General features: G+C 38.2%; 1 protein-coding gene across 1 annotated transcript; it reads left to right on the forward strand.

Moving 5' to 3' along the window:
* Positions 1–1959: 1959 nt before the first annotated feature.
* On the forward strand, positions 1960–3050 carry TAS2R7 (taste 2 receptor member 7). Its single transcript, XM_025403412.1, has one exon. It carries the CDS (start codon positions 2021–2023, stop codon positions 2975–2977), a length of 957 nt encoding a protein of 318 aa, XP_025259197.1. The 5' UTR covers positions 1960–2020; the 3' UTR covers positions 2978–3050.
* The last annotated feature ends 23363 nt before the right edge of the window (positions 3051–26413 follow it).

Here is a 26413-nt window from a genome sequence, read left to right on the forward strand (position 1 = left end):
TTGGGCAAATATGTCATCATAGTTCCTGTGAGCACTTCATTTACCGGGATACACTGTGGGATAGAAATGATGAGTCTAGGCCAAGCACAGTGGCTCACATCTGTAATCCCAGCACTCTGGGAGGCTGAGGATGGCAGATCACCTGAGGTCGGGAGTTCAAAACCAGCCTGACGAACATGGATAAACCCCGTCTCTACTAAAGATACAAAATTAGCCAGGCATGGTGGCACATGCTTGTAATACCAGCTACTTGGGAGGCTGAGGCAGGAGAATCGCTTGAACCTGGGAGGTGGAGGTTGCGGTCAGCCGAAATTGCACTCCAGCCTGAGCAACAAGAGCGAAACTCTGTCTCAAAAATAAAAATAAATAAATAAATAAATAAATAAAAAGAAATGATGAGTCTAGGTCAGGGATCATTTCCAAGGTCATCCTATCACAGGTGATGTTCCAGTTTTCTGTGAACATGGCGACATAATCATGCAGACTGTCCAAAATTGAGGCTACATCTCTGGAATGAAGGTTTGTCCTTTAAGGAAGGATAAGAGAAGACATGCGTTCCTAGGAAGATGTGAGTACCCAAAAACTAGTCTATGGAAACATCATGTAGTAAAGCACTTCTCAGTAACTCTAAAGTAGAGAAGCTATTTCAAACTAAGAATACATCTCTAGAGATGTGGAAAGTTTAACCTTCAGTCTGCTGCTAGAAGGGTTGAGGATCTAGATACTCATGCAGTTTGTATAAAGGAATGTGGAAAGAATGAAATACAGAATTTTACTATCTTCCCTGTCATGCATACAACTACCCTTGAGAACATTTTTAAAATTTTTCTAAATCTTTATAAAAGTATAATTGATATAAAAAGAACTGCATATATTTAATGTATACAATATCAAAGACCCATGATATCATCACCACAAACAAGGTAACAGACATTACCTTGTTTCCTTGAGAACATTTTAAGAGAAAATGAAAAATTTAAAGATAATAAAAAGAACTGCATATATTTAATGTATACAATTTCAAAGACCCATGATATCATCACCACAAACAAGGTAACAGACGTTACCTTGTTTCCTTGAGAACATTTTAAGAGAAAATGAAAAATTTTAAGATAATCAATAGCTTTTTTTATTATAGGTCCTCTACCTTATTATATATAACATTGTTAAGTAACCATTAAATGTCGCTTGGTCAATAAGACAATGTGTTGTATTAAAGAGACACTATGCCATATAACTGTTCATCTGAATGGCCAAAATAATGACCTAAAGTTTATTTGGAATCAAATAATCTATGTTTAGTGTTAACTTTTTAAATTTCCTGAAAATATATAACTCTCACTATGGAACCAAATTTTGGATTCTTGACTAATTATCAATATTAACATTCAGGAAAATAAAAATTCTTCAATAAATTTCCATTTTTGCTAGTTTTATACTTGCTACCAAATTCTTGATGTTTAGGTTGCCACAATGGAGCACTCAATCAAATTTGAACTTCAGTACTTCCTGAAAGCCCTGATCTTAAGCAATTTGGGACATACACTAAAAAATTATTCATTTTCTTACCTGTAATTCAAGTTTAACTGGGTGTCCTGAATTTTTAGTTGCTAAATCTAGAAACCCTATTGAGGTTACTAATATACATCACAAATTAACGAATCCAAAATGCACACACCTTAGCCTCAGAAAGACAACGCAGGACCATGAAAGGGAATTGACTGAATTTGCATCTTAGTAAAGTAGCTCAGCCTAAATTAACCATATGTGGAAAATTACAACCTACTGAGTAGGTAAATGGGCATACAGTGGCCAGACCAAGGATCACCAACCACATTGTTTGTCAAGACTAATTAGGATTTAATGAAGATAGCTCCAGTCTTCATTTATCATTCCAGTCTCCATCACAAGACAGACTACAACAAAGAGTCCAAAACTACATCAAAATCTAAGAAGCAGGTGTGGATGTCAAACTCCATCAGGTCAACTAGAAACTAATTGCGTATTTCTCTATTTAAACATGACAGATAAAGTACAGACTACTTTACTATTCTTAGCAATTGGAGAGTTTTCAGTGGGGATCTTAGGGAATGCGTTCATTGGATTGGTAAACTGCATGGACTGGGTCAAGAAGAGGAAAATTGCCTCCATTGATTTAATCCTCACAAGTCTGGCCATTTCCAGAATTTGTCTATTATGTGTAATATTATTAGATTGTTTTATGTTGGTGCTGTATCCAGATGTCTATGCCACTGGTAAACAAATGAGAATCATTGACTTCTTCTGGACACTAACCAACCATTTAAGTATCTGGTTTGCAACCTGCCTCAGCATTTACTATCTCTTCAAGATAGCTAATTTCTTTCACCCACTTTTCCTCTGGATGAAGTGGAGAATTGACAGGGTGATTTCCTGGATTCTATTGGGGTGCATGGTTCTCTCTGTGTTTATTAACCTTCCAGCCACTGAGAATTTGAATGCTGATTTCAGGCGTTGCGTGAAGGCAAAGAGGAAAACAAACTTAACTTGGAGTTGCAGAGTAACTAAAGCTCAACATGCTTCTACCAAGTTATTTCTCAACCTAGTAACGCTGCTCCCCTTTTCTGTGTGCCTGGTGTCATTTTTCCTCTTGATCCTCTCCCTGCGGAGACATATCAGGCGAATGCAGCTCAGTGCCACAGGGTGCAGAGACCCCAGCACAGAAGCCCACGTGAGAGCCCTGAAAGCTGTCATTTCCTTCCTTCTCCTCTTTATTGCCTACTATTTGTCCTTTCTCATCGCCACCTCCAGCTACTTTATTCCAGAGACGGAATTAGCTGTGATTTTTGGTGAGTTCATAGCTCTAATCTACCCCTCAAGCCATTCATTTATCCTAATACTGGGGAACAATAAATTAAGACGTGCATCTCTAAAGGTGCTTTGGACAGTAATGTCTATTCTAAAAGGAAGAAAATTTCAACAACATAAACAGATCTGAAGAAAAACTAAGCTTTTCTAGGACAAACAAAGATAAGATGTTTCTAAATTAACTTCAGTTGTTGCATTAATGTTTTATGGATTAATGACTCCATTAATCAATTAGTATATCTGTTTAATTAATTAATTAAATTACACTAATTAATTAATTAGTATATCTGTAATTGTAATGTAGTGAATCTTATGTACAGCTGGCTGGATCTCTGTATCTCTGTGTCTGACTCTGTCTGTGTCTCCCTGTTTCTCTCTTCTCTCACTCTTCCTTTCTTTAGAGTTGCTGTTTTTTAAAACATGTTTCAGAACAAAGAGAAATTAATATCCTAATATCAACTATTGAGAGTAGAGGGCATTTTCATAGTTCTAAACCCTGTTTCCAGATGCAAAGTTGTGTGACTAATTCAAAAGAACTGTAATAGGATCTTGCTGTTATTTGCATCTTTATGAAAAGCAACTAGTTCCTTCTCATAGTCTTCGTTAGATTGTTCTTCTCAGATCACCCTGCAAAGCTCTACTTTTGGCAAAGACTCACTAAAGTGACAGTTCTTAATAAATGCTGTGGAATTCTATGAATAATCTTATTATAATCACAGTGAAGGTATATGTTACAGATAAATATATTGTCAGAGTAAGTTCAAAGATTATTTGAGCATTGCAGGTCAATGAATGAAGGATAATCTGTAAGTAAAAAGGGAAAATTTATGTAGAAAATGTTTATAAAATAAGAAGCCTAAATTGAACTATCAATTATTTATCAAACAAAATTTCTCTACAAAAGAGGTATTTCCACGGACTGCACCAGGCAGTGATTGTCAAGATGCTGTGATAAGACCTTCAATCAAAAGCTTATATATGGTTATGTTAAAATGTCAAAACTCTCAAAGGATATATTGCCTCAATGTAGATCATCTCTACACCCCAGGGAAACATTGTTTGGACTGTATATAAGATATTTTTTTAAAAAGGGTTCAATGATTCTCTTTCAGTAATTTGTAGAACAGCAAAACATCTGTAAGAATATAGAATACATTAACAAACACTATCAAGCAACCCGATCTGATATTTATGAAAGACTCCGTAAAAGGAAGAGAGAACACATTCTCTTTTCAAGCATATATTGAATATTCTCCAGACAATACCATATGTCAGGCCACAAAAGGAAATATGCATTTGGGACATACCATCAAAAGCACATCATTTGTATTGTGGCAAAGATATTTTGGGATGATCAATCCTGTACTAACCAGCCTAGAGTAGCCAGGAACTTTGTGTACAAAAAAGAAAATATTTACAAATAAAGAGATATAAATGTTCTCATCAATAAATTTGGTAAAAATCAAAATTAGTTTTATACTAGTTTTATTTGTTCATTTTTCCTCTCTGACTCTGAAAGTGAAAAAGATACACATTGATTTAACTGCTAAATTTACAAAGATGCTTTGGGTACCTTGTAATTTTAAAAAAAGAAAAGAAAATTAGATGCATAGGCTAAAGCTTAGTTTTTTTTAATACTGTCTCAAAGAATACCTTTCCCCATACCCTAACTGAGCCAAGGCGAAGTTTGTGTTAATTTTTTAGGCATAGAAACAAAAGAAACTTGAAGGCTGATTGGAATCTTGGAAGCTCCACATTTGGTGCCTCTATATTGTGGACCCTAGAAATTTAATTGCAAACATTGCACCTCAAAATTCAATTTCTCTGTGGTCAGCAGTCAGGCAAAGGATACAGAGGTAGAAATAGTAGCAGTGTTAGTAACCTCTTACTGTACATAATTCTCGTTCTGGTCTACCTAGGATGAAAGTAATATGACCAAGGTAAGTATATTTTCTTCTGAGATTATATTAATTCTGAGAAATTATGCAAAGATGATAACTCAGGGTTGAAAGAAAGATTTGCACTGTCTTTCACTCCAAGTATTTAGGATAGAGTTTTCAGGCTTTCTCTAGGTGAGTGTAGTGCAGGAGCTACAGAAAACACAGAAAGACTCCTTTTTTCTGTTTTCGTTCCCAGCTTAATAAAAAGATATCCATTAGCACACTGAATGTCTGACTGTTAGACTCTATCTTGGGTGCAGAAAATACAGATCAAATGTGACAAAATCCATGCTCTCATGAAATGTACAGTCATAGAAAGCATTACGGAAGACAAATAATGATCAAGTAAACAAAGAAATTATTATGAGTCATGATTAATGCAATTGAGAACAACTGAAGGTGAAGGATACCTGTATATAGCATAGTCAGGATAGATCAACCCAAGAAAATGAACTCTTAGCTGAGACTTGAATGACAAATATAATCTAGTCATACAACATCCTGGAGAAATAACATCTCCAAAAGATGGCAGAGCAAGTAAGTGCAAAGACCTTAAGGAGCAAATGTTTGAGAAAATGTGACAAAGGTCTGAATGACCAAAGTGTGATGAGCAAGGAGTGAATGGCAGGAGATCATGGTCAAGTTCATAAAAGACCTTGTAGGTCGTGAGAGGGAATTTGGATTTAAGTGCAATGGAAAGACATTGAAGAATTTAAAAGCTATCTGCAACATAATTTGACTCAAATATAGACTTAAGTTCATTTTAGTTATAGGAAGAATACTGTATACATTGGTGAGGGAGTACAATTAGGAAGCTGATAAGTTATTACAGTAAGCAGTCCCTATGAGATATCATGATGGTTCAGATCTGATGGTGGCAATGGGGTTAGGGGATTTTCTTAATGAATGATTTATATATATTATGTAGGATAAAGCTGCTAGGTCTTGCTGAATGATTAGATAAAGACAGGAATTAAAGGACAAGAGGATTCAAAACAACTTTTTTTTTTTATTATTATACCTTAAGTTCTGGGGTACATGCGCAGAACGTGCAGGTTTGTTACATAGGTATACAAGTGCCATGGTGGTGTGCTGCACCCATCAATCCGTCATCTACATTAGGTATGTCTCGTAATGAGATCTCTCTCCTAGTCCCCCACCTCCTGACAGGCCCCAGTGTGTGATGTTCCCTCCCTGTGTCCATGTGTTCTCATTGTTCAACTCCCACTTATGAGTGAGAACATGTGGTGTTTGGTTTTCTGTTCTTGTGTTAGTTTGCTGAGAATAGTGGTTTCCAGCTTCATCCATGCCCCTGCAAAGGACATAACAACTGGCAGTATATGGCTATTTAGGATTTTGGGAGTAATTACTAGAAATAAAAATTATGTTTTTTACATGTTATGCTTGACACATCTATGAAATAACCAAGTGAAGAGCTCAGATAGATAATTGGATATATGAATCTGTAACTAACGATAGAACATCAGAGATATAAATTCCAAAGTCATCACCATATAAATGGGAGTACCTTTAAAAATAAAAATAAATCACTGATGAGGAAGTGACACCATATCTGAGCCCTGAGATGTTTGAATCTGTCGAGGTTAGATGGATAAAAAAAAAAAGCAAAAGAAAATGAGAAGCATCTCATTTGTTATCTTCTGTTAGGAAGACAAGAAAAAAGCAAAGAGAGTGTGGTGGAACGGAAATGTAATGAAGAAATGTAACTCACATCACTGTGTTACAAGGAGGCTGAGAAAAACTAAATTGACAAAGTAGCCATTGGATTTAGCAACATGGATAAAATTGGTGACTCCAACAAGAGCAAAGGCAGTGGAGGCTAGGTCAGCGGGGAAGGTTAGGGAGAGAATGAAATGAGAACACACAGGGTGAATACATAATATTTGTAGTAAGTTTTGTTACTGAGGAAAATAGAGAATGGAGTTTGGAAATAAGGCAAAGTTTTAGTGTTTTCATTCGTTTTATTTTTCTATAGGATGATATGGTGAGGGCATGCAAATTGAAATGATTTAATAGAGGGGGCAATTTTAATAATATAGGAGAGGGTTAGTAATTGCTGAAGCAATTATGTTACAATCATGGTCCTGACCCCAAAAAGTAAACCCTCGGACCAGAGATAATGAATGAAGTGAATGAAGGTGAATGAAGGTGAAAATATTTAACTCTCAGATTCCCTGAAACTTCAGGGCCACGAGAAGCAGATTCCTCCCCGTTGCAAGAGAAGAATAGCCACACTATTCCTGGATACTGTTCAACTAACTCAACCTCAGGCAAGTTAACGCTTGTTTTTCACAAGATCTGCCCTACCAGTCCTCAGTATTTCAGATCAAGATTTCGGCACAGTCCAATCAGTTAAGCACAGTTTCTCTTCCAAAGCAAAGTAGCTTTAAGCTAATACTATCTTATACTGCTAATATCTCAGTAGGAATAAGGAAACATGCTGGAAATGGGTCTTGAGGTTGGTGACCCACCTCAAGAACCAAGAGGTCCTCTTTATTTAGCTTGTATTTGGTTGGTGCAAAATGAATTGCGGTTTTGCCATTAAAAGTAATTGGCAAAAACCGCAATTACTTTTGCATCGATATGGAAAATTGAATGAGGGCCTTTCAGTAATGATTTGGGGCTCAATATGCTGGCATAGGCACATAAATCCAGGCCTCATATTTTATTTGGATGACTCCATGGAACTTGGACACACTGATGACTTGGTATGTAAGTTGGAGTTGCTGCAACTTCTTTGATATGATATTAGGAAGGGATCGGGGAAATTCAGGGAGATGGGAAAGACAGAACAGACAAACTACGTAAGACCTGAGAAACTACCACCTGACTGTGTGCCCTGAGAGATCCCAAAGGACATCCGTTTACTGAGACATAATGAATGCCCTGGTGAGGGGAGCACTGGTAGCAATGAGAACTCAGTGATGGGCTGTTCTCTGTAAGCCAGAGTCACCTAGTGGGAGAGCCTGTCAAGAAACTGGACTCCCAAGTGCCAATGAGTTTGTTGAAATTGCTATGTGCAGTACTCAATGATTGTTACTACATTTGACAACAAGGCCAAACAGAGATAATCAGAATACCATGATGTACAGGAATCTGCAGTGATCACTAACAGAAATGGTGTTCTTAGAATTCATACAGAAAGAGAAATAAACTGTTTCTTGATTTACATAAGAAAAAATGAAATGCCAAGAAGCTAGTGCAATGAAAAATCACTGTTCCTCCTCAAGCTTCAAGCACAAAGTCACTTTACTAAAAAAGTCCTTTGATTGAGTAGGAGACTGTATTCTGTTAAGCAAAGACCCTGTAAAGTGATTGCAAGTTTTCATGGTAAACGTCTTCCCAATTCTCAGTCCTCTCCAAGGGAACTGCACTCACTTGACAAAATTGAGAAAGAGGAGTCATTATATATTTTAAGAGTTTTTAAATAAAGGGTTTGCCCTGACACTATTATCAGAGCAATTGAAATGCCATTATGATCTTCCAGCAAGAGTGGAGGCTTTGGGGACAAATTCCTTGGTGGCTCCAGTGAATTCACAGTCCTACCTCGTGGTTATTTCCCTAGTTATCAAGAATAAAATTGGGATAGATATACTTAGCAGCTATCAGACACAGTATCAAGGCTCTTAAATTTTGGGTGGACAGAATGACTCTGGTACATGTCAGCAATTCTGTCTTCACCTATTCAAGTTTTGAGTAGACGTTGAAAGACAAATATTAATTGGGTGCCAAAAAGGTAGAAATATGTGCAGACTTGACTTCTTCTGAAAGCCGTTCTCACATAGTAAGAGGTGAATGTTCAGGTTTTTAGTCTAATTCTAGCATCTCTGGGCAGATATTGGCAATTACTGGTTTGTAACCAACCATATGGTTGTATTTCCAAAGGCAAAATATATGTGTACAGATAATCTATTGTAGTTCTCAGTCCAGGCCCATCATAATCATGTGGAGAGAGAAGTCTTTCTCAAACCTGATCAGGACACCTATGCGTCTAATAAAGAACCGTATAATCTGGTATTTAACTTCTGTATGCTAAAATGTAAATTATTTAATTACAATTTATATACAAATCCCAACGTTTATCCTTAAAATATCTCCATCAGATAGTAGGATGCTCTCTGTGACTGGAATTTAGGTGTAGCTAGGAAAAAAAAAAAAAGCTGTTCTAAAACTGTTAGAAAATTGCTGCTAGGAACCTTAAGTGTGGCAAAAGAAAATTATTTTGGGAAATGATATCTTTGTTCCAGTTAGAATCATATAATAAGCTTGCATGGCCCAAAATATACAAATAAACAATTTATTCATTGTTCTCTTCCTTGTCTTCCAATAATCATTCTGGAAGGGTCCTATTCTCTGCACTAGGGATACAAAGGTAATGAATTATTTACCACTTTGTAAGCAATTCAGAATCCAATGGAAGATTTAGCTTGTGCGTAACACCTAATGATGATCACCATCAGAAAAGTGGCAAAATAAGGTGTTATGAAAGTTCAAAGCAGGGAGTGAAAGGGAAAATCTCATGCAAGAGGTGATAAGTGATCTGCAACAGGGAGAGTAGAGGGCTAGGGAAAGTGGAATGAAATGCATAGCTAAGTCTATGCATAGCTCATGGCATTTTCATTGATTTAGGAACACTGAACACTCCAGCAAGGCTGAAGAGAAACAAAGGAAGCTAAAGTTGGAAATGTGGGTTAGTTTCATAATGTTGAAAGACATTGATGTAAATAGCAAACTGAATTTGTTATTTATTCTGCAGCCAACAAAGAGACTTTTGAGAGGGCGTAAGATGATCATTCTTTTGCAAATACTTCAGATTGGGATATAAATGATTTAACAGTATAAAATTTTGCTTAAAGAAAAGGGGTACCTCTTTATCAAGATATTTACTTTAGAAGATGGCACACAGGAGGCAGGACTAGCTTGCAGCTCCTGCTCCTATGAGCAGTGTATGGAGACTAACATTGTGAACTTTAGCTTCAAGAACTACTGCAGAAACATACTAGGAAAGTCAAGAGAATCCACAGACCCTTTGAAGGAACTGGATCACCACCGCAGGCTCCCTGAGACACTGAGAAACTGTGCTGTTACCCACGGCTGCAAGACCTGAAGACAGATCATATCACAAGACTCTTTGCAGACACTCCCCAGTACCAGGCCGGAGCCTGGTAGCTCCGCTGGCTGGCTAGACCCAGAACAGCAGAAACAATCACTACATTTTGTCTCTCAGGAAGTCCCATTCCTAGGGGAAGGCAGAGCGCCACATCAAGGGAGCACCCCGTGCAACAAAAGAATCTGAAGAGCGGCCCCTGAATCCAAGATCATCCCTCTGACATAGTCAACCCAAATGAGAAGGAACCAGAAAAATAATTCTAGCAATATCACAAAACAAGGTTAACATCTCCAAAAGATCATACCAGCTCAGTAGCAATGGATTCAAACCAAGACAAAATCTCTGAATTGCCAAAAAGAGAACACTCAGAAGGTTGATTATTAAGGTAATCAAGGAGACACCAGAGAAAGGTGAAGTTCAACTTAAAGAAATCAAAAATATGATACAGGATATGAAAGGAAAATTCTTCAGTGAAATAGCATAAATTAAAAACAATCACAACTTCTGAAAATCAAGGATACACTTAGAGAAATGCAAAATGCATTGGAAAGTCTTAGCAATAGAATCGAATAAGCAGAAGAAAGAACTTCAGAGCTTGAAGACAAGGCATTTGAATTAACCTAATCCATCAAAAACAAAGAAAAAAGAATTTTTTAAGTCTCCAAGAAGTTTGCAACTATGTTAAACCTCCAAACCTAAGAATAATTGGTGTCTTGAGGAAGAAAAGAAATCTAAAAGTTTAGAAAACATGTTTGAAGGAATAACAGAAAAATTTCCCCAGTCTTGCTAGAGATCTAGACATCCAGGTACAAGAAGTTCAAAGAACACCTGGGAAATTCATCACAAATAGATCATTGCTTAGGCACATAGTCATCAGATTATCTAAAGTCAAGACAAAAGAATCCTTAAGGGCTGTAAGGCAAAAGCATTAGGTAATCTATAAAGGCAACAAGTTCAACACAATGAATAGAATAGTACCTCACATCTCAATACTAACATTCAGTATAAATGGCCTAAATGCTCCACTTAAAAGATACAGAATAACAGAATAGATAATAATTCACCAACCAACTTTCTGGTGTCCTCAGGAGACTCACCTAACACAGAAGGACTCACACAAACTTAAGGCAAAGGGGTAGAAAGAGATATTCCACGCAAATTGACACCAAAAATGAGCAGGAGTAGCTATTCTTATTTCAGACAAAACAAATTTTAAAGGAACAGTGGTTAAAAAGAAACCAAGAAGGACATTATATAATGGTAAAAGGCCTTGTCCAACAGGAAAATATCACAATCCTAAACATATATGCACCTAACATTAGAGCTCCCACATTTATAAATGAATTAGTACTAGACTTAAGAAATGAGATAGATGGCAACACAGTAATAGTGGGGGACTTCAATATTCCACTGACAGCACTAGACAGGCCATCAAGACAGAAGGTCAAAAAGAAACAATGGACTTTATACCCTACAACAAACAGATTTAACAGATATTTACAGAATATTCTACCCAACAACTGCAGCATATACATTCATCAGCACATGGAACATTCTCCAACATAGACCATATGACGGGTAACAAAGCAAGTCTCAGTAAATTTTTAAAAATCAAAATTATATCAAGCAGTCTCTCAGACCACAGTGGAATAAAATTGGAAATCAACTCCAAAAGAACCCTCCAAACTATTCAAATACATAGAAATTTAAAAACCTACTCATGAATGATTGTTGGATCAACAATGAAATCAAGATGGAAATTTAAAAATTCTTTGAACTGAACAATAATAGTGACACAACCTATCAAAACCTCTGGAACACAGCAAAAGTGGTGCTAAGAGAAAAGTTCATAGCCCTAAATGCCTACATCAAAAAGTCTGAAAGACCACAAATAGACAGTCTAAGGTCACACTTCATGAAAACTGAGAAACAAGAGCAATCCAAACCCAAAACAAATAGAAGAAAATAAATAATGAAGAGCAGAGCACAGCTAAATGAAATTGAAAGCAAAATACAATACAAAAGATAAATGAAACAAAAAGCTGGTTAGAAATAATGAAGATCAGAGCAGAGCTACATGAACTTGAAAGCAAAATACAATACAAAAGATAAATGAAACAAAAAGCTGGTTCTTTGAAAAGATAAATAAAATTGATAGACCATTATTGAAATTATCCAAGAAAAGAAGAGGGAAGATCCAAATAGCCTCAATTAGAAGTGAAACAGGAGACATTACAACTGTACCACAGAAATGCAAGAGATTATTCAAGGCTACTATGGACACTTTTATCCACGTAAACTAGAAAACCTAGAGGAGATGGATAAATTCCTGGAAATACACAACCCTCCTAGATTAAACCAGAAAGATACAGAATCTCTTCCATATCTTCAGAACAGACCAATAACAGTCAGTGAGGTTGAAATGGTAATACAAAAATTGCCACAAAAAAAAAAAAAAAAGTCTAGGACGAGATGGACACAGCTGAATTCTATCAGACATTCAATGAAGAATTGGTACCCATCCTGTTGACACTATTGCAAAAGATAGAGAAAGAGGGAATTCTCCTTACATCATTCTATGAAGCTAGTATCACCCTTAATACCAAAACCAGGGAAGGACATAACAAAAAAAAGAAAACTACAGACCAATATCCCTGATTAACATAGATGCAAACATCCTCAATAAAGTACTAGCAAACTGAATCCAACAGCATATCAAAAAGATAATACACCATGACCAAGTGGGTTTCATACCAGGAATGCAGAGATGGTTTAACATACATGTTCATAAATGTGATACATCACATAAAAAGAATTAAAAAGAAAAATTACATGACATCTCAATAGAAGCAGAAAAGCATTTGACAAAATCCAGCATCACTTTATGATTAAAATCCTCAACAAAATCAGTATAGAAGGAGCATTCTTAAGGTACTAAAAGCCATCTATGACAAACCAACAGCCAACATTATATTGAATGGAAAAAAAATTGCAGGCATTTCCCTTGAGAACTGGAACAAAACATGGATACCCACTTTCACCACTTCTATTCAACATAGTACTGGAAGTCCTAGCCAGACAAGCGAAAGAAATAAAGGGCATCCAAATTGCTAAAGAGGAAGTCAAACTGTCAATGCTGGTGATATGAATGTATATCTAGAAACCTTAAGGACTCATTCAAAAAGCTCCAGAACTGGTAAATATTTTCAGTAAAGTTTCAGGATACAAAATTAGTGTACACACCAACAGTGACCAAGACGAGAATCAAAGACTCAACCCCTTTTACAACAGCTGCAAAAAAACAAAACAAAACAAAACCTTAGGAATATACCTAACCAAGGACGTGAAAGACCTCTACAAGGAACACTACAAAACACTGCTGAAAAAAAATCATAGATGACACAAACAAACGGAAACACATCCCATGTTCATGGATAAGTAGAATTAATATTGTGAAATGACCCTACTGCCAAAAGCAATCTATAAATTCAATGCAATTCCCATCAAAATACCACCATCATTCTTCAAACAACTAGAAAAAAAAATTCTAAAATTCAAATGAAATTTTAAAAAGATCCCACATAGCCAAAGTAAGACAAAGTAAAAGGGACAAATTTGGAGGCACCACTTTATCTGACTTCAAACTATAATATAAGGCCATAGTCACCAAAACAGCATGGTACTGGTATAAAAATAGGCACATAGACCGATGGAACAAAATAGAGAACCCAGAAATAAAGCCAAATGCTTACAGCTAACTGATCTTCAAAACAGCAAACAAGAACATAAAGTGGAGAAACGATACCCTATTCAACAAATGGTGCTGAGATAATTGGCAAGCCACATGTAGAAGAATGAAATTGGATCCTCATCTCTCACCTTATACAAAATCAACTGAAGACAGATCAAACACTTAAATCTAAGACCTGAAACCATAAAGATTCTAGAAGATAATATCAGAAAAACCCTTCTAGACACTGAGTTAGCCAAAGACTTCATGACGAAGAACACAAAAGCAAATGCAACAAAAACAAAGGTAAATAGATGGGACTTCATTAAACTAAAAAGCATTTGCACAGCAAAAGGAATGATCAGCACAGTTAACAGACAACCCACAGCTTCAAAATCTATACTTCTGACACAGGACTAATATCCAGAATCCATAAAGAACTCAAATTAGCAAGAAAACAATCTCATCAAAAAGTGGGCTAAGGACATAAATAAACAATTCTCAAAAGAAGGTACACAAATGGATACCAAGCATACGGAAAAATGCTCAACATCATTAATTATTAGGGAAATGCAAATCAAAACCACAATGTAATACCACCACACTCTTGCAAGAATGGCCATAATCAAAAAATAATAGACGTTAGTGTGAATATGGTGAAAAGGGAACACTTTTACACTGTTGGTGGGAATGTAAACTAGTACAATCACTATGGAAAACAATTTGGGAATTCCTTAAAGAATTAAAAGTAGATCTACCGTTTGATCCAGCAGTCCCACTATTAGGTATCTACCCAGAAGAAAAGTGGTGATTATATGAAAAAGATACATGCACGTGCATGTTTGTAGCAGCACAATTTGCAATTGCAAAAATGTGGAAGCAGCCCAAATGCCCATCAATCAGTGAGTGGATAAAGAAAATGTGCCATATACATATATACGGCATTTGTACATACATACATACATTTATACATACATTTCTATTTTATTTGTGAATGTCCTTGCCTGTTTGCTATGCTTGTATTACACAAAACTGTATTGATTGGATATGGGACATGATCTTTGCTGACCAATATTTTGATTGAAATGATACCAACTCATTACCAAGTAAATTAATGTCAATTATCTGTACTACCTAATGTTATGAGGTTCATTGGTTTTGGTTTTTTAGCTTTTTTATACCTTCAATAAATGGTTTAATGAAACATTAGAAAAGATCACAAATAAGGCTGCTAGCCTGCTTGCAACACAAAAAGAAAACATTTATTCTTTAATCCTCACCTTAATCAGTTCCAAATATTTCTACCCTCAGGTTTATCTGTTTTAGAATATTTTGAATTGATTACACTCATATATGTTTGAACATGAATCCAGTCATATTCATTCGCAGAGAGGTCATATTACTTCAGAAGCTAGAGGGAAATTCTATCAGGAATCCAGGCACTGAGAAAAACAGGACTATCAAATCTTAATTTTGCTTCCAAGAGAAAGGTCAGTTCTAAATCTGATTCTAGAATTAAACGTGATCGTGCATGTGGAAATCAACAGAATTAAATATTTTTCATTTCTCCTTCTATAAATTCTTCATTAATCCTAACATTAAAAGTAAACTATTTATAACCTTAATAGAAATGCCATTCGAGCCTTCATTTTTATCCTCAACTGATTTTAGAGTCAATCTTTTTTGGGGGTCTTCTGCATTCACATAGGAGATTCCTCGTAGGTATAACTATATTTTGACACTCAGAAAAGCAAAGAAATTCTCAGCTAGGCACAGCCACTAGCTTGACTGTGAGCCCAGCAACTGAGAGATGCATGCCTCTAACACCTCTCTCTGTTGACCTCCACTAAGGCTCTGCAAGTGGAATGGAATAAAAACAGTGTAATTGGGCTATGCTCATTCTTTAAAAACAAATCTGATAGGTGAACTTTCTCACAGCATTAGTTTGCTAGGGCTGCTGTAGCAAAGTACCCACTGCTTGGGTGCCTTAAACAACAGAAATATATTCTCTCCCAGTTCTGGATGTAGTTCGAGATCAAGTTATTGACTCAAGATGGTTCCGTGTTAGGGCCATAAGGAAGAATTCCTCCCGTGCTTCCCTCCTAGCTTCCTGTAGTTTGCCAGTGATCTTGGGCATCCCTTGGCTTCTGCTATATCACCCTAATCTCTGCCTTGATCGTCACACGGTATTCTCCGTGTTCATGTCCGTGTCCAAATCTCCACATTTTGTAGACACCAGTCATAGGGCTGTCAGCCCCTAATCATATAAGTCATCTTAACTAATTACATCTACAACCACCCTATTTTCAAATAAGGCCACATTCAGAGATATTGATGTTAGTTCAGGATCATATAAATTTTTGGAGGACACATTCAACCCATTATATGCATCTTCTTCTATACTTTGCCTACTTCTGGTACCATCACCAGGTTTTACTCACATAATTTTCACATATTCATATATGCAGAATTAAGTCAACTGTGTGATCTCAAAATAATGTATAAAGTATATCTGCATGTCTATAAACTAAGGGGAAGTTTGCCTGATTGACAGCTGATTGGTAAGTCATCTCTTAACAGTGCATGCTGAGGTTCCGCAGGCCCTCATGAATCCGAGCTATAAACAAAAATGTAACAAAATGGCTCAGGTGCCTTGCTACATTGCCTCTGATAAAGGAAGTTCACAAGGTAACTTTCCCTGTGTTTGAACTGAGAAAAGCATATGTGTATTGATAATCTAGTTACTATTGTCAAGAATAAAAATAGTTTCATTTCAAACATTGCTGGTAGTTAAGCCCTCATAAAAATTATATTAAAAGTTGAGCTCCCTTAAAGCTCCACAATACAGACCAGTAGGAGTCCAGTCAGGGCCCCGTATCTCCCTATTTTTGTGTCCCTTGACTAAGCATCATGATCCTAAAAAGAAAACAAACGCCAAGGCTTTAATGCTGGTGACTTTGATGTTTGGTAGTTTGAGAAAAGAAAGACTCAGAAATTTGCACTTTCAAAAGGTCTTTCGTCACCAGTTGAGCTCCATCAGTCTCTGAAGCAAAGAGATTTTAGATGGAAGTAATAAATTAACCTGGGCATCATCTATGCCTGATAGCTCTACCATTAAGTGGTCTCCCAACACAAGATACCAACAGAAAAAGGAGAAGGAAGTGGGGAGGGGAAGAAGGAGGCGGCGGCTAGGAGAGGAGAAAAAGAAGGAGAAGAAAAAATACAGAAAGAAAGGGGTAGAACTTGCGTAGGCTGTGGGCTAACGTAAAAGTGTCAGAAAAACCTCAGAGCGGAAATAGCACTTGCTCTTATAAAAACGAAGGCGACTTGTCTTTGGGTAAGGTGGAAACAAGGAAAATTGTAGTAAATACACATCTAGACAAAGACTTTAAGGGAGATTAAAGTCAAGATTTTTTAAATAAGAGAAATTAAAACCAACAAGAAACAATAATTAGGAAATTTAAAAAGAAATTCAGTAGATTATTTAACAAAATAAAGGTAGGATTTAGGGAATTACAAAAGGCCATCTTTAGCTGGTTTCCTTCTTCACTGGCCGATAGAAGCGCCTCTGTACTGACCACCCTGGCCACCTCTTCCAGGCTGGCCTCTCTAGCTACCTCTACCACCTCTGTCACCCTGGGAAACCTGGCAATCTCAGCCTCCTATGCCACCTCTGTGTCTGGAATTGGTGGGTTCTTTGTCTCACTTACTTCAACAATAAAGCCACGGACCCTCATGGTGAGTGTTACAGTTCTTAAAGATGGTGTCTGGAGTTCGTTTCTTCAGATGTTCAGATGTGTCTGGAGCTTCTTCCTTCTGGTGGGTTCGTGGTCTCGCTGACAGGAGTGAAGCTGCAGACAATCACGGTGAGTGTTACAGCTCTCAAAAGCAGCGTCTCTGGAGTTGTTCATTCTTCCCGATGGGTTCGTGGTCTCACTGGCTTCAGGAGTGAAGCTGCAAACCTTGCCAGTGAGTGTTACCGCTCATAAAGGCAGCGTGAACCCACAATTAACAGCGCCAAGATTCATTATTAACAGCTAAAGAACAAAACCTCCACAGTTCGGAAAGTGAGCCTATGGGGTTGCCACTGCTGGCTGGGGCAGACTGCTTTTATTCCCTTATCTGGCCCCACTCACATCCTGCTGATTGGTCCATTTTACAGAGAGCTGATTGGTCTATATTACAGAGACCTGATTGGTTCATTTTACAGAGAGTTGATTGATCCGTTTTGACAGAGTGCTGACTGGTGCATTTACAATCCTCTAGCTAGAGATAAGAGTTCTCCAAATCTTCACCAGCTCAACTAGACACACTGATTGGTGCGTTTACAAACCTTGAGGTAGACACAGGGTGCTGACTGGTGTGTTTACAAACCTTGAGCTAGACACAGAGTGCTGATTGGTGTAGTTACAATTCCTTAGCTAGACAAAATTGTTCTCCAAGTCCCCACCAGATTAGCTAGATACAGAGTGCTGATTGGTGCATCCACAAACCCCCGAGCTAGACACACAGTGCTGATTGGTGCATATATAATGCTCTGGCTGGACATAAAAGTTCTCCAAGTCGCCACCCAACTCAGGAGCCCAGCTGGCTTTGCCTAGTGGATCCCCGACCAGAGCCCTGCAGACTGCCCGCCAGTCCACCGCCTGCAGCCCTCAGCGGGGAGGTGGATGGGACTGGGCGCCAAGGCACAGGGGGCGGCGCCCCTCCGGGAGGCTCCGCCCACCCGGGAGTTCACCCGGCGGGTGCTCGGGCATGGCAGGCTGCAGGTGGGAACCCTGCCCTGCGGGTAGGCGTCTGAGGCTGAGGCCGGGAGAGAATTCAGCCCCGTGCTGGCGGGTCGGCAGTGCTGGGGGACCCAGCGCACCCTCCCCAGCTGCTGGCCCGGATGCTAAGCCCCTCACTGTCCTGGGCCTGTGGCATCGGCTGGCGGCACTGAGTGCCCGGCCCACCAAGCCCGCGCCCGCCAGAACTCGCACTGGCCCCTGAGCGCCCGGAGCCGCCCTGGTTCCCGCCCGCGCCTGTCTCTTCACACCTCCCTGCAAGAAGAGGGAGCGGGCTCCGGCCTCCGCCGGCTCAGAGAAGGATTCCCACAGTGCAGTGAGGGGCTGAAGGGCTTCTCGAGCCTCGCCAGAGTTGACGCGGAGGCTGAGGAGGCGCCGAGTGGGAGGGCTGCCAGGGCTGCCAGCACGCCTTCACCTCTCACCTCCACCATGCCGCTTTCAGGTGAGCTCTCCTGGCCTCCCTGGACAGGCTGCTGACCCTGACCTGCCTTTTTATTTGTGCCCTTCTTGCCACACTGGCATCTGAGCTGTCCTTGGGGTGTGAGTTGTGATTCCTCCTGAGTTTCCTCAACTGATTCATCAGCAGCTTAGGTGAAATGACGCAGATCCAGAAAAGAACAAGTAAAGAGAAGGGTTAGCCATAAACTTAAGGCAACTATGGAATCCGCCATAGTCTAAACTTAGGAGTAATATTTTACTGGTTTAAATGCCATTAGGTGGTGGCCAGGACCCAGGCCCTGGAAGAAAAGGGGAAGAGAAATCCTGACTCTTGAGAGGACCGGCACTTAGTTGGGCACCTCTCAATTGCGTCATCACGGTGTACTCTCCCACCCTCCATATCCTTGGGTTCCGCATCCACAGATTCAACCAACGCGGATCAAAGGTAGTTGAAGAAAATAATAGAACAATTAAAAATAATGCAAAGTTTAGGCCGAGTGTGGTGGCTCATGCCTGTAATCCCAGCACTTTGGGAGACCGAGGTGGGCGGATCTCAAGGTCAGGAGATCGAGACCATCCTGGCTAACGCTGTGAAAATACAAAAAATTAGCCAGGCGTGGTGGCGGGCGCCTGTAGTCCCAGCTACTCGGGAGGATGAGGCAGGAGAATGGCGTGAACCCAGGAGGTGGAGCTTGCAGTGAGCTGAGATCCCGCCCCCTGTACTCCAGCCTGGGCAACAGAGCAAGACTCCATCTAAAAAAAAAAAAAGCAAATTTTAAAGCAATACAGTTTAACAACTACTCACATAATATTTACACTTCATTAGGTATATATCTTATTTAGATATTATTTAAAGTACACCAGAGGATTGCGTAGGTTATGTGCAAATACTACCCAATTTTGTATAATGGACTTAAGCATCTCAGATTTTGATATCTACAAGGGGTTCTGGGAGCAATCCCCCATGGTTATAAAGGAGTGTCTATACAGTACATGAAATAAACCATAAACCACCAGATTTCTCATGGTGTCTAAAAAAACCACCAGACAGAGTCACTATCTCTACCTGTAAATATATATGATACCTTGACACAAGTCTATTGAACAGGGGATAATTATCAGCCACCTTATCTATGCCAATAGCAGAGCAATCATACAAGGCCCACTCTCCCACTGCTTCTATTACTTTCCACAAACTATTAAGTCTATAGTTTCACAAATAGAATATATAAATAAAACCCACCCCATATTGTCTCCTTTTGCAAATTTCTAGTACCTATAATTAAATCCAAACCCTCACCATCTTTACTATTTTTTTGGCTCGAACAACAGCAATTTATTTTCACAGTTCTGGAAGCTAGAAGTTTAAGATGAAAGCATCTGTAAGTTTGGTTTCCTCTGAGGCCTCTCTGGCTGGAGAGGCCACCCTCTTGCTGCCCCTTAACATGGCAGTCCCTCTGTGCATGGGTGCTCCTGGTGTCTCTTCCTCTTCTTACAAGGACACCAGTCATACTGGGCTAGGGTGCAACCCTAAAGGCCTAATTTTAACTTAATCACCTCTTTGAAGGCCTTATCTCCAAATATGGTCACATTCTGAGGTACTGGGGGTTAGAACATTGTATTAGTCTGTTCTCACGCTGCTGATAAAGACACAGCCAAGACTAGATAATTTATAAAGAAAGAGAGGTTTAATGGATTACAGTTCCACGTGGCTGGGGAGGAGGTCCCACAATCATGGCAGAAGGCAAAAGGCATGTCTTACATGGTGGCAGGCAAGAGAGAATGAGAGTGAAGCAAAAAGGGAAACCCTTTATAAAATCGTCAGATCTCGTGAGACTTCCTTACTACCATGAGAACAGTATGGGGAAACCACCCCCATTATTCAATTATCTCCCACCTGCTCTTTCCCACAACATGTGGAAATTATGGGAGCTACAATTCAAGATGAGATTTGGGTGAGGACACAGGCAAACCATATGAGATGTCAAGATAAGAATTTTGGGGGAACACAATTCAACCCAGAACACACTCTTCTACTTCCATGTTTCTCTCTCACTTCTGGCTCTTCTACCTCAGTAAAGGACATTCTTAAATCCTTTTCATATTTGAAGCACTAACAACCCACTCCTAATTCAGATATTCCCCCTGTTCTATCTAGATGACTGCCATCACTGTCAAGGTGTGAAAATACCCTAAGCTGGGAATCTCAAACTCAAATATAGAGGAGCCAGGGGAATCATGAGTGGACCAGGTGGTGAACAAGAGACGACTACCAGTGCCATGCAAAGGTAAAGACCACTATCTATTGCCAGATAACTTCAGTCAGGTTTGAAAACAGAGTCTAGGGTATCCTGTTCTGTTTTTTCAGAGAACCCAGAAATATATTTATGTGAAGTTTCCCAAGTTTTATATGCTGGTAACAAAAACAGAAATGCCCCCCAAAACTGTAGGCCCTCACTGTCTTTCGTATCAACTTTCAGTTACTTCTTTGTGATCTCATGGCTGTGACTCTTAATTACGATCATTCTCTTGCAGACTAACATACTTGTAATTGAATACCCTAGACATGTCAGACACTAAGATTCAAAGAACCAAAGGCAGTCTGTGTCCTCAAGCTGCCTTCATTGTTGTCAGGTGAACAGAGAAATGATTGTGCCACTCTGCTGTTAAAAAATCTCTTTGCCACAAAACTAAATAACAAATTCAAGTTGCCGTTTGTAACAGCCTTCACAATGTGGAGCTCACCCACATTTCCAACTTCATTATCTTTTATTTTGATTTCAGCCATTCAGGATTATTCTGTGTTCCTAAGCCATTGAAAATGAAATGAGGTATGTGTAGATTTAGCCATGCATTTCCTTCTGTTCCCTTCCCACCACTCTCCCAGGCACAGATTACATATCACTTCCTACATGAGACGTTCCCTTTCATCTCCTGCTCTGAGCTTTCATAACACCCTTTTTTGTCACTCTTTTGATGGTGATCATCATTAGGTGTTATGTCCAAGCTACATCTTCCATTACATTCTGAATTCCTTAAGGACAGTGACAGTGTTTAATTTACTTTTTTGTATCTTCAGTACAGAGAATAGGGCCCTGCCTGAGTGATTGTGAAGCATTGAATTTTATTGAATTAATGTTGGGGGAGAATAATGAAAATATCTCTTTCAGAAATCATCAAACAGGCCTGGCCACACAACACCAGCCAAGGCCAGGTACCTTAGGCAAGAAAAGAATCAGAAAGCAAGGAGGAACCCCACACTGGACCTCAGACAGCCCCTTATATCTAAAGCAAATCATTCTTTTTTTTTTTTTTTCTTTTTGCGTCTTTTTGTTTTCATTTTTGTTTTTGTTTTTGAGATGGTGTCTTGCTCTGTTGCACAGGCTGGAGTGCAGAGGCACAATCTCAACTCATTGCAACCTCTACCTCCCAGGTTAAAGTGCTTCAGCCTCCCAAGTAGCTGGAACTACAGGTGTGTGCCACCATGCCCAGCTAACTCTTTGTATTTTTAGTAGAGACAGGGATTTTACCATGTTGGCTAGGCTGATCTCGAACTCCTGACCTCAAGTGATTTGCCCTCCTCAGCCTCCCAGAGCACTGGGACTATAGGTCTGAGCCGCAGCACCTGGATTTTTTTTTGGTCTTTTGTTCTTCTACAATGTGGAACTAAAATCTAATAGTAGAATGGTTGAGAAAAAAAGTTTTCATGGTTAAACATGATTATTTGCATTACAGCTAAAACTTGTAGAAATTTTTTATTAGAACAATAACCAAGAGGTTCCTTGAATTCATTCAGAACAATTCTTAATAACTTAATTGAACTCAAAATAGCTCACATGGTGCTTGGGTCTTTTCATCTTCCTCTTGAGAGGCTCCTTCAAAGAAAGAAGAGAAAAAGAATGAAGTTTGAAATGACATCATAAACTCAATAGAAGGGTCATTGACAAGTCAGAACCAGGGAAAAAGATGATTAAGCATAAAAGTTTTCTTTAAATAACAAAATTGTTGGTTGACTCACTTACTCAACTCTGCCACTTCTTTGGTGGCATAACTCATTAGCTCTCTCATGTACTCTGGACATGTATTATATCCTTCCTCCTACACAGAGTCTCTCACCCAGGCCATTAGAACGGACTTCAGATTTTTCGTGTAAAGTGTGTGTGACTAACAGCGGCTTTAAATTTCACTTACTCTGAGACAAATTAGTATTTAAGCAGACATCAGGACTTGAAAACTAAACAATGAAGAATTTGTGTTTTAATTCAGAGTGGCAAAAGAAAGTGCAATGATACATTCACTGATTGACTATAATAATGTAGGCAAATTTCACAGTATCTTTACGCTTCAAATTAGTTATATGTCAAGGGAGATATTGCTCTTGCAAAGATAAGAGATTTGTGCTATTCAATCATTAGCCATTGGTTATAGAAAGATTTAGAGAAAAACATTTACAAATAAGTACTGTGTCGATATTCTGCTGATGTTCAGATGCTAATTACAACTCTGACACAAGAGATTCTAATGTGAAAATGAGGGAGATGGTCCATATTAGCCATTATTGGGCCAAGCATGGTGGCTTATGCCTGTAATCCAGTACTTCTGGAGGATGACGTGGCAAGATATCTTCAGCCCAGGAGTTCAAGACCAGCCTGGGCAACATGGTGAGACTCCATCTCTATGAAAAATTTTAAAATTAGCTGGGTGTGATTGTGTGTGCCTATAGTCCCAGCTACTCAGGAGGGTGAGGTAGGAGGATAGCTTGAGCCCAGGAGGTGGAGGCTGCAGTGAGCTGTGTTCATGCCCCTGCACTCCAATCTGGGTGACAGAGGAGGCTTGTCTCAATAAATCGAACAATATTATTATTGAGAACCACGAAAACTTTCAGGTTTTGTAAGTCTCTTTTTCCCTTTGGTACTCCCTAAACTCAATGTTGACAATGTTCAAGAATTTTGAGAATGCTTATTAAGCAAAGAAGAAAAGTATGGTAGGTTCTGAAGAAAAAAGAAAAGAACGCATCCCTTAATAAAGGTTTACCTTACTCTTGAAAGAACTCTTCAGCAACAATACTCAGGATTTTAAGAGAAAAGAAATGAAAAAGAAGACAAATTTAAGACATGATTTGATAAAACCCCAACTGTGAATTTGTAGAAAGACACTTAGGTTTAGACACAAGAGTTTTAAAAATGCCTAAGAGAGCTTTAGGGAAAAAAAATTATAAAGGTTTGGATACAATAAACCAAAATTTCCCAAAGTAGAACCCTAGTCCCAATCATTGACTTTGAATGAGGGGTGGCCTGTATTTTAAAGGATTAAGGAATGGAATGGAAAGAATTTGATAGTGCCTGCTTAACATCAAAATTTCGATTAAGTACAAATTTAATCAAAATTATCAATAATTTTAAATGTTCAAGAGTTTGATGTCAAGGAAATGCAATTCTAGGTAAATTACAGAATTATAGAATTCTATTATAGATTATAGAAATGAAAAATACAGATTTTCCATTCAATTTAGATGCCCTGTTTCACAGAAACAGAATCAATAACTGAAAATCCATATACTTTAGAACAGCAAAGTTACATCATGAAGATGTTGACTTAAGACTTAGGCCCAGATTTTCAGAGAGGTATCTGCAATCAGTGAAAAATAGAAATTAAGGTTGCCTCTTTTACTGACCTACTCTCTGAAAATAAAGTGCTTAATTTCTGAAAGGGTCAATCTAACTCTAGTCTTTTCCATGCATTTTAACCCCATTATCCATTGTATTGTCCCCATTTCCTCCTCTTGCCATCATCTATGCTCTGAGCAGAGCTCAGGGTCACCAAAGCCGTTGGGAGCAGGACCAGCAGCACCTTGATGGAAGCCATGGTGTCCATCTCCCTTGATGCTGTAGGAACCTCAGACACAGTCCATAAAGGACTGGGTTGGGCACTTCTTACTCATATCTAATTGTCCATTTGCCCATCAGTCAGACTTGCTGAGTTGGTTTAAAAGTCTGGTCTAGCTCCTCAAAGGAAAACCATAAATTTAGTAAGATTCCTGAAAACAATTGTTCATCCTCCTCAACTGTTAGTTATACGTATTAATAATTGTCTTTCATTAATTAATATTCCACTCAGAACTATGGTTCTCTTTTCTGTTACCATATTCAATATGGTTCAAGTTGTCTGAACATCAATTACTTCTGGTCCTTTTCCTATAGAATGAGCCAACAGAATCATCAGGAAATCAAAAGGTTAAAATAATAGAAATATAATCACAAGATGAAAGAGCAATAAGGCCTCGAGAAAGATTAGTGTAAGTTATCTAACACGGCTTGGGTAAATGAAAGCAATTGCCAGTAAGAGACTAAAGTCAACTTCAGACTCAGAAAACTATAGCTATTCAGAATGTGCTTGAGTTCGTTATTTGAATGGACTGTGAAATCTTGAAACTAAACATAATCAGAATAATCAGTGGGTTGGAAAACAGTATCATTCAAGAATCACTGAGTGAATTAAGAGTGTTCAGCTTGGAAAGAGAAGAATATGAGTGAGCATGATAGTTCCACATAGTTACATAGAACAAAAAGTAATCTTGTTTGTGTAGTTCTGGAAGATACAAAAAGAGCTATGATTTTAAAAGGGGGATAATTTGTTGATAGTATAAAATAATTTTTATAATTATTTAAGTTATCTTAAATAATTTTGAATTTTAAATTATCTTAAATAATTTTAATTACTTTAGAATAATATTAAAGTAAATTTCTTAGAATTATTAAAACTTGAAACAATTGATTGAGCTATCCAGGGAAAATTAGTTTCTTATCCCTGAATGTGCTCAGGCACTAAGAGATCTATATCTAGCATGTTAAAAAAAAAAAAAAAAAGAAGTTGAGATTCATTGGAATAGAATCACCATATCCAACTATCTCTTTAAAACATAGTTAATGAAAGAAAGGATTATTTTTCCTCTGGATGAAAATTTCATATTTTGTTTTTACAATTTTGTGTTCCCTTCTTTACATCTTCAATCTTCACTAATTTGGCTACCTATAGCCAAAAAATCCTCACGTTTCTGTTAGCCTAAAAAAAGTCTTCCATAAACTTTTTTAATTTTCCTAACCTATTGAGGTACCTATTGTTCTTACTAAAACAATTGCTCACTTTTAAAAAAGTGTCCTGAAATTACTCTCCCTGGAGGTCACAGCTTGTCTCTGATCATCAAACTTAGTAATATTTTCTTAGTCCTTTTCTCCTTAACCTCTTTAAAATTTTGTATATTGCTATATATTTCTTCCCTCTTACAGTTTTTTTTTCTTTTGACTTCTGTAACACTGAAATCTCTTGATTATTTTTACATCCTTTTTGTGTCTGTTTTATTGAATATTCATTTTTAAATTATTACCTACAAGGTGGGGCAGGTACCACTGTCTACTTACCCAGTATCAATTTTTACCATTTTCTTTGCAGAAACCCAATACTGATCAGGGTGGCAACATTTCCTGTTAATAAATATTTATTTTCAGATTATTTTGCTGCTGGGGGTGACCATGTGGCATAATTC

This window comes from Theropithecus gelada, chromosome 11 (assembly GCF_003255815.1).
Source record: "Theropithecus gelada isolate Dixy chromosome 11, Tgel_1.0, whole genome shotgun sequence".
NCBI classification, from domain to species: domain Eukaryota; kingdom Metazoa; phylum Chordata; class Mammalia; order Primates; family Cercopithecidae; genus Theropithecus; species Theropithecus gelada.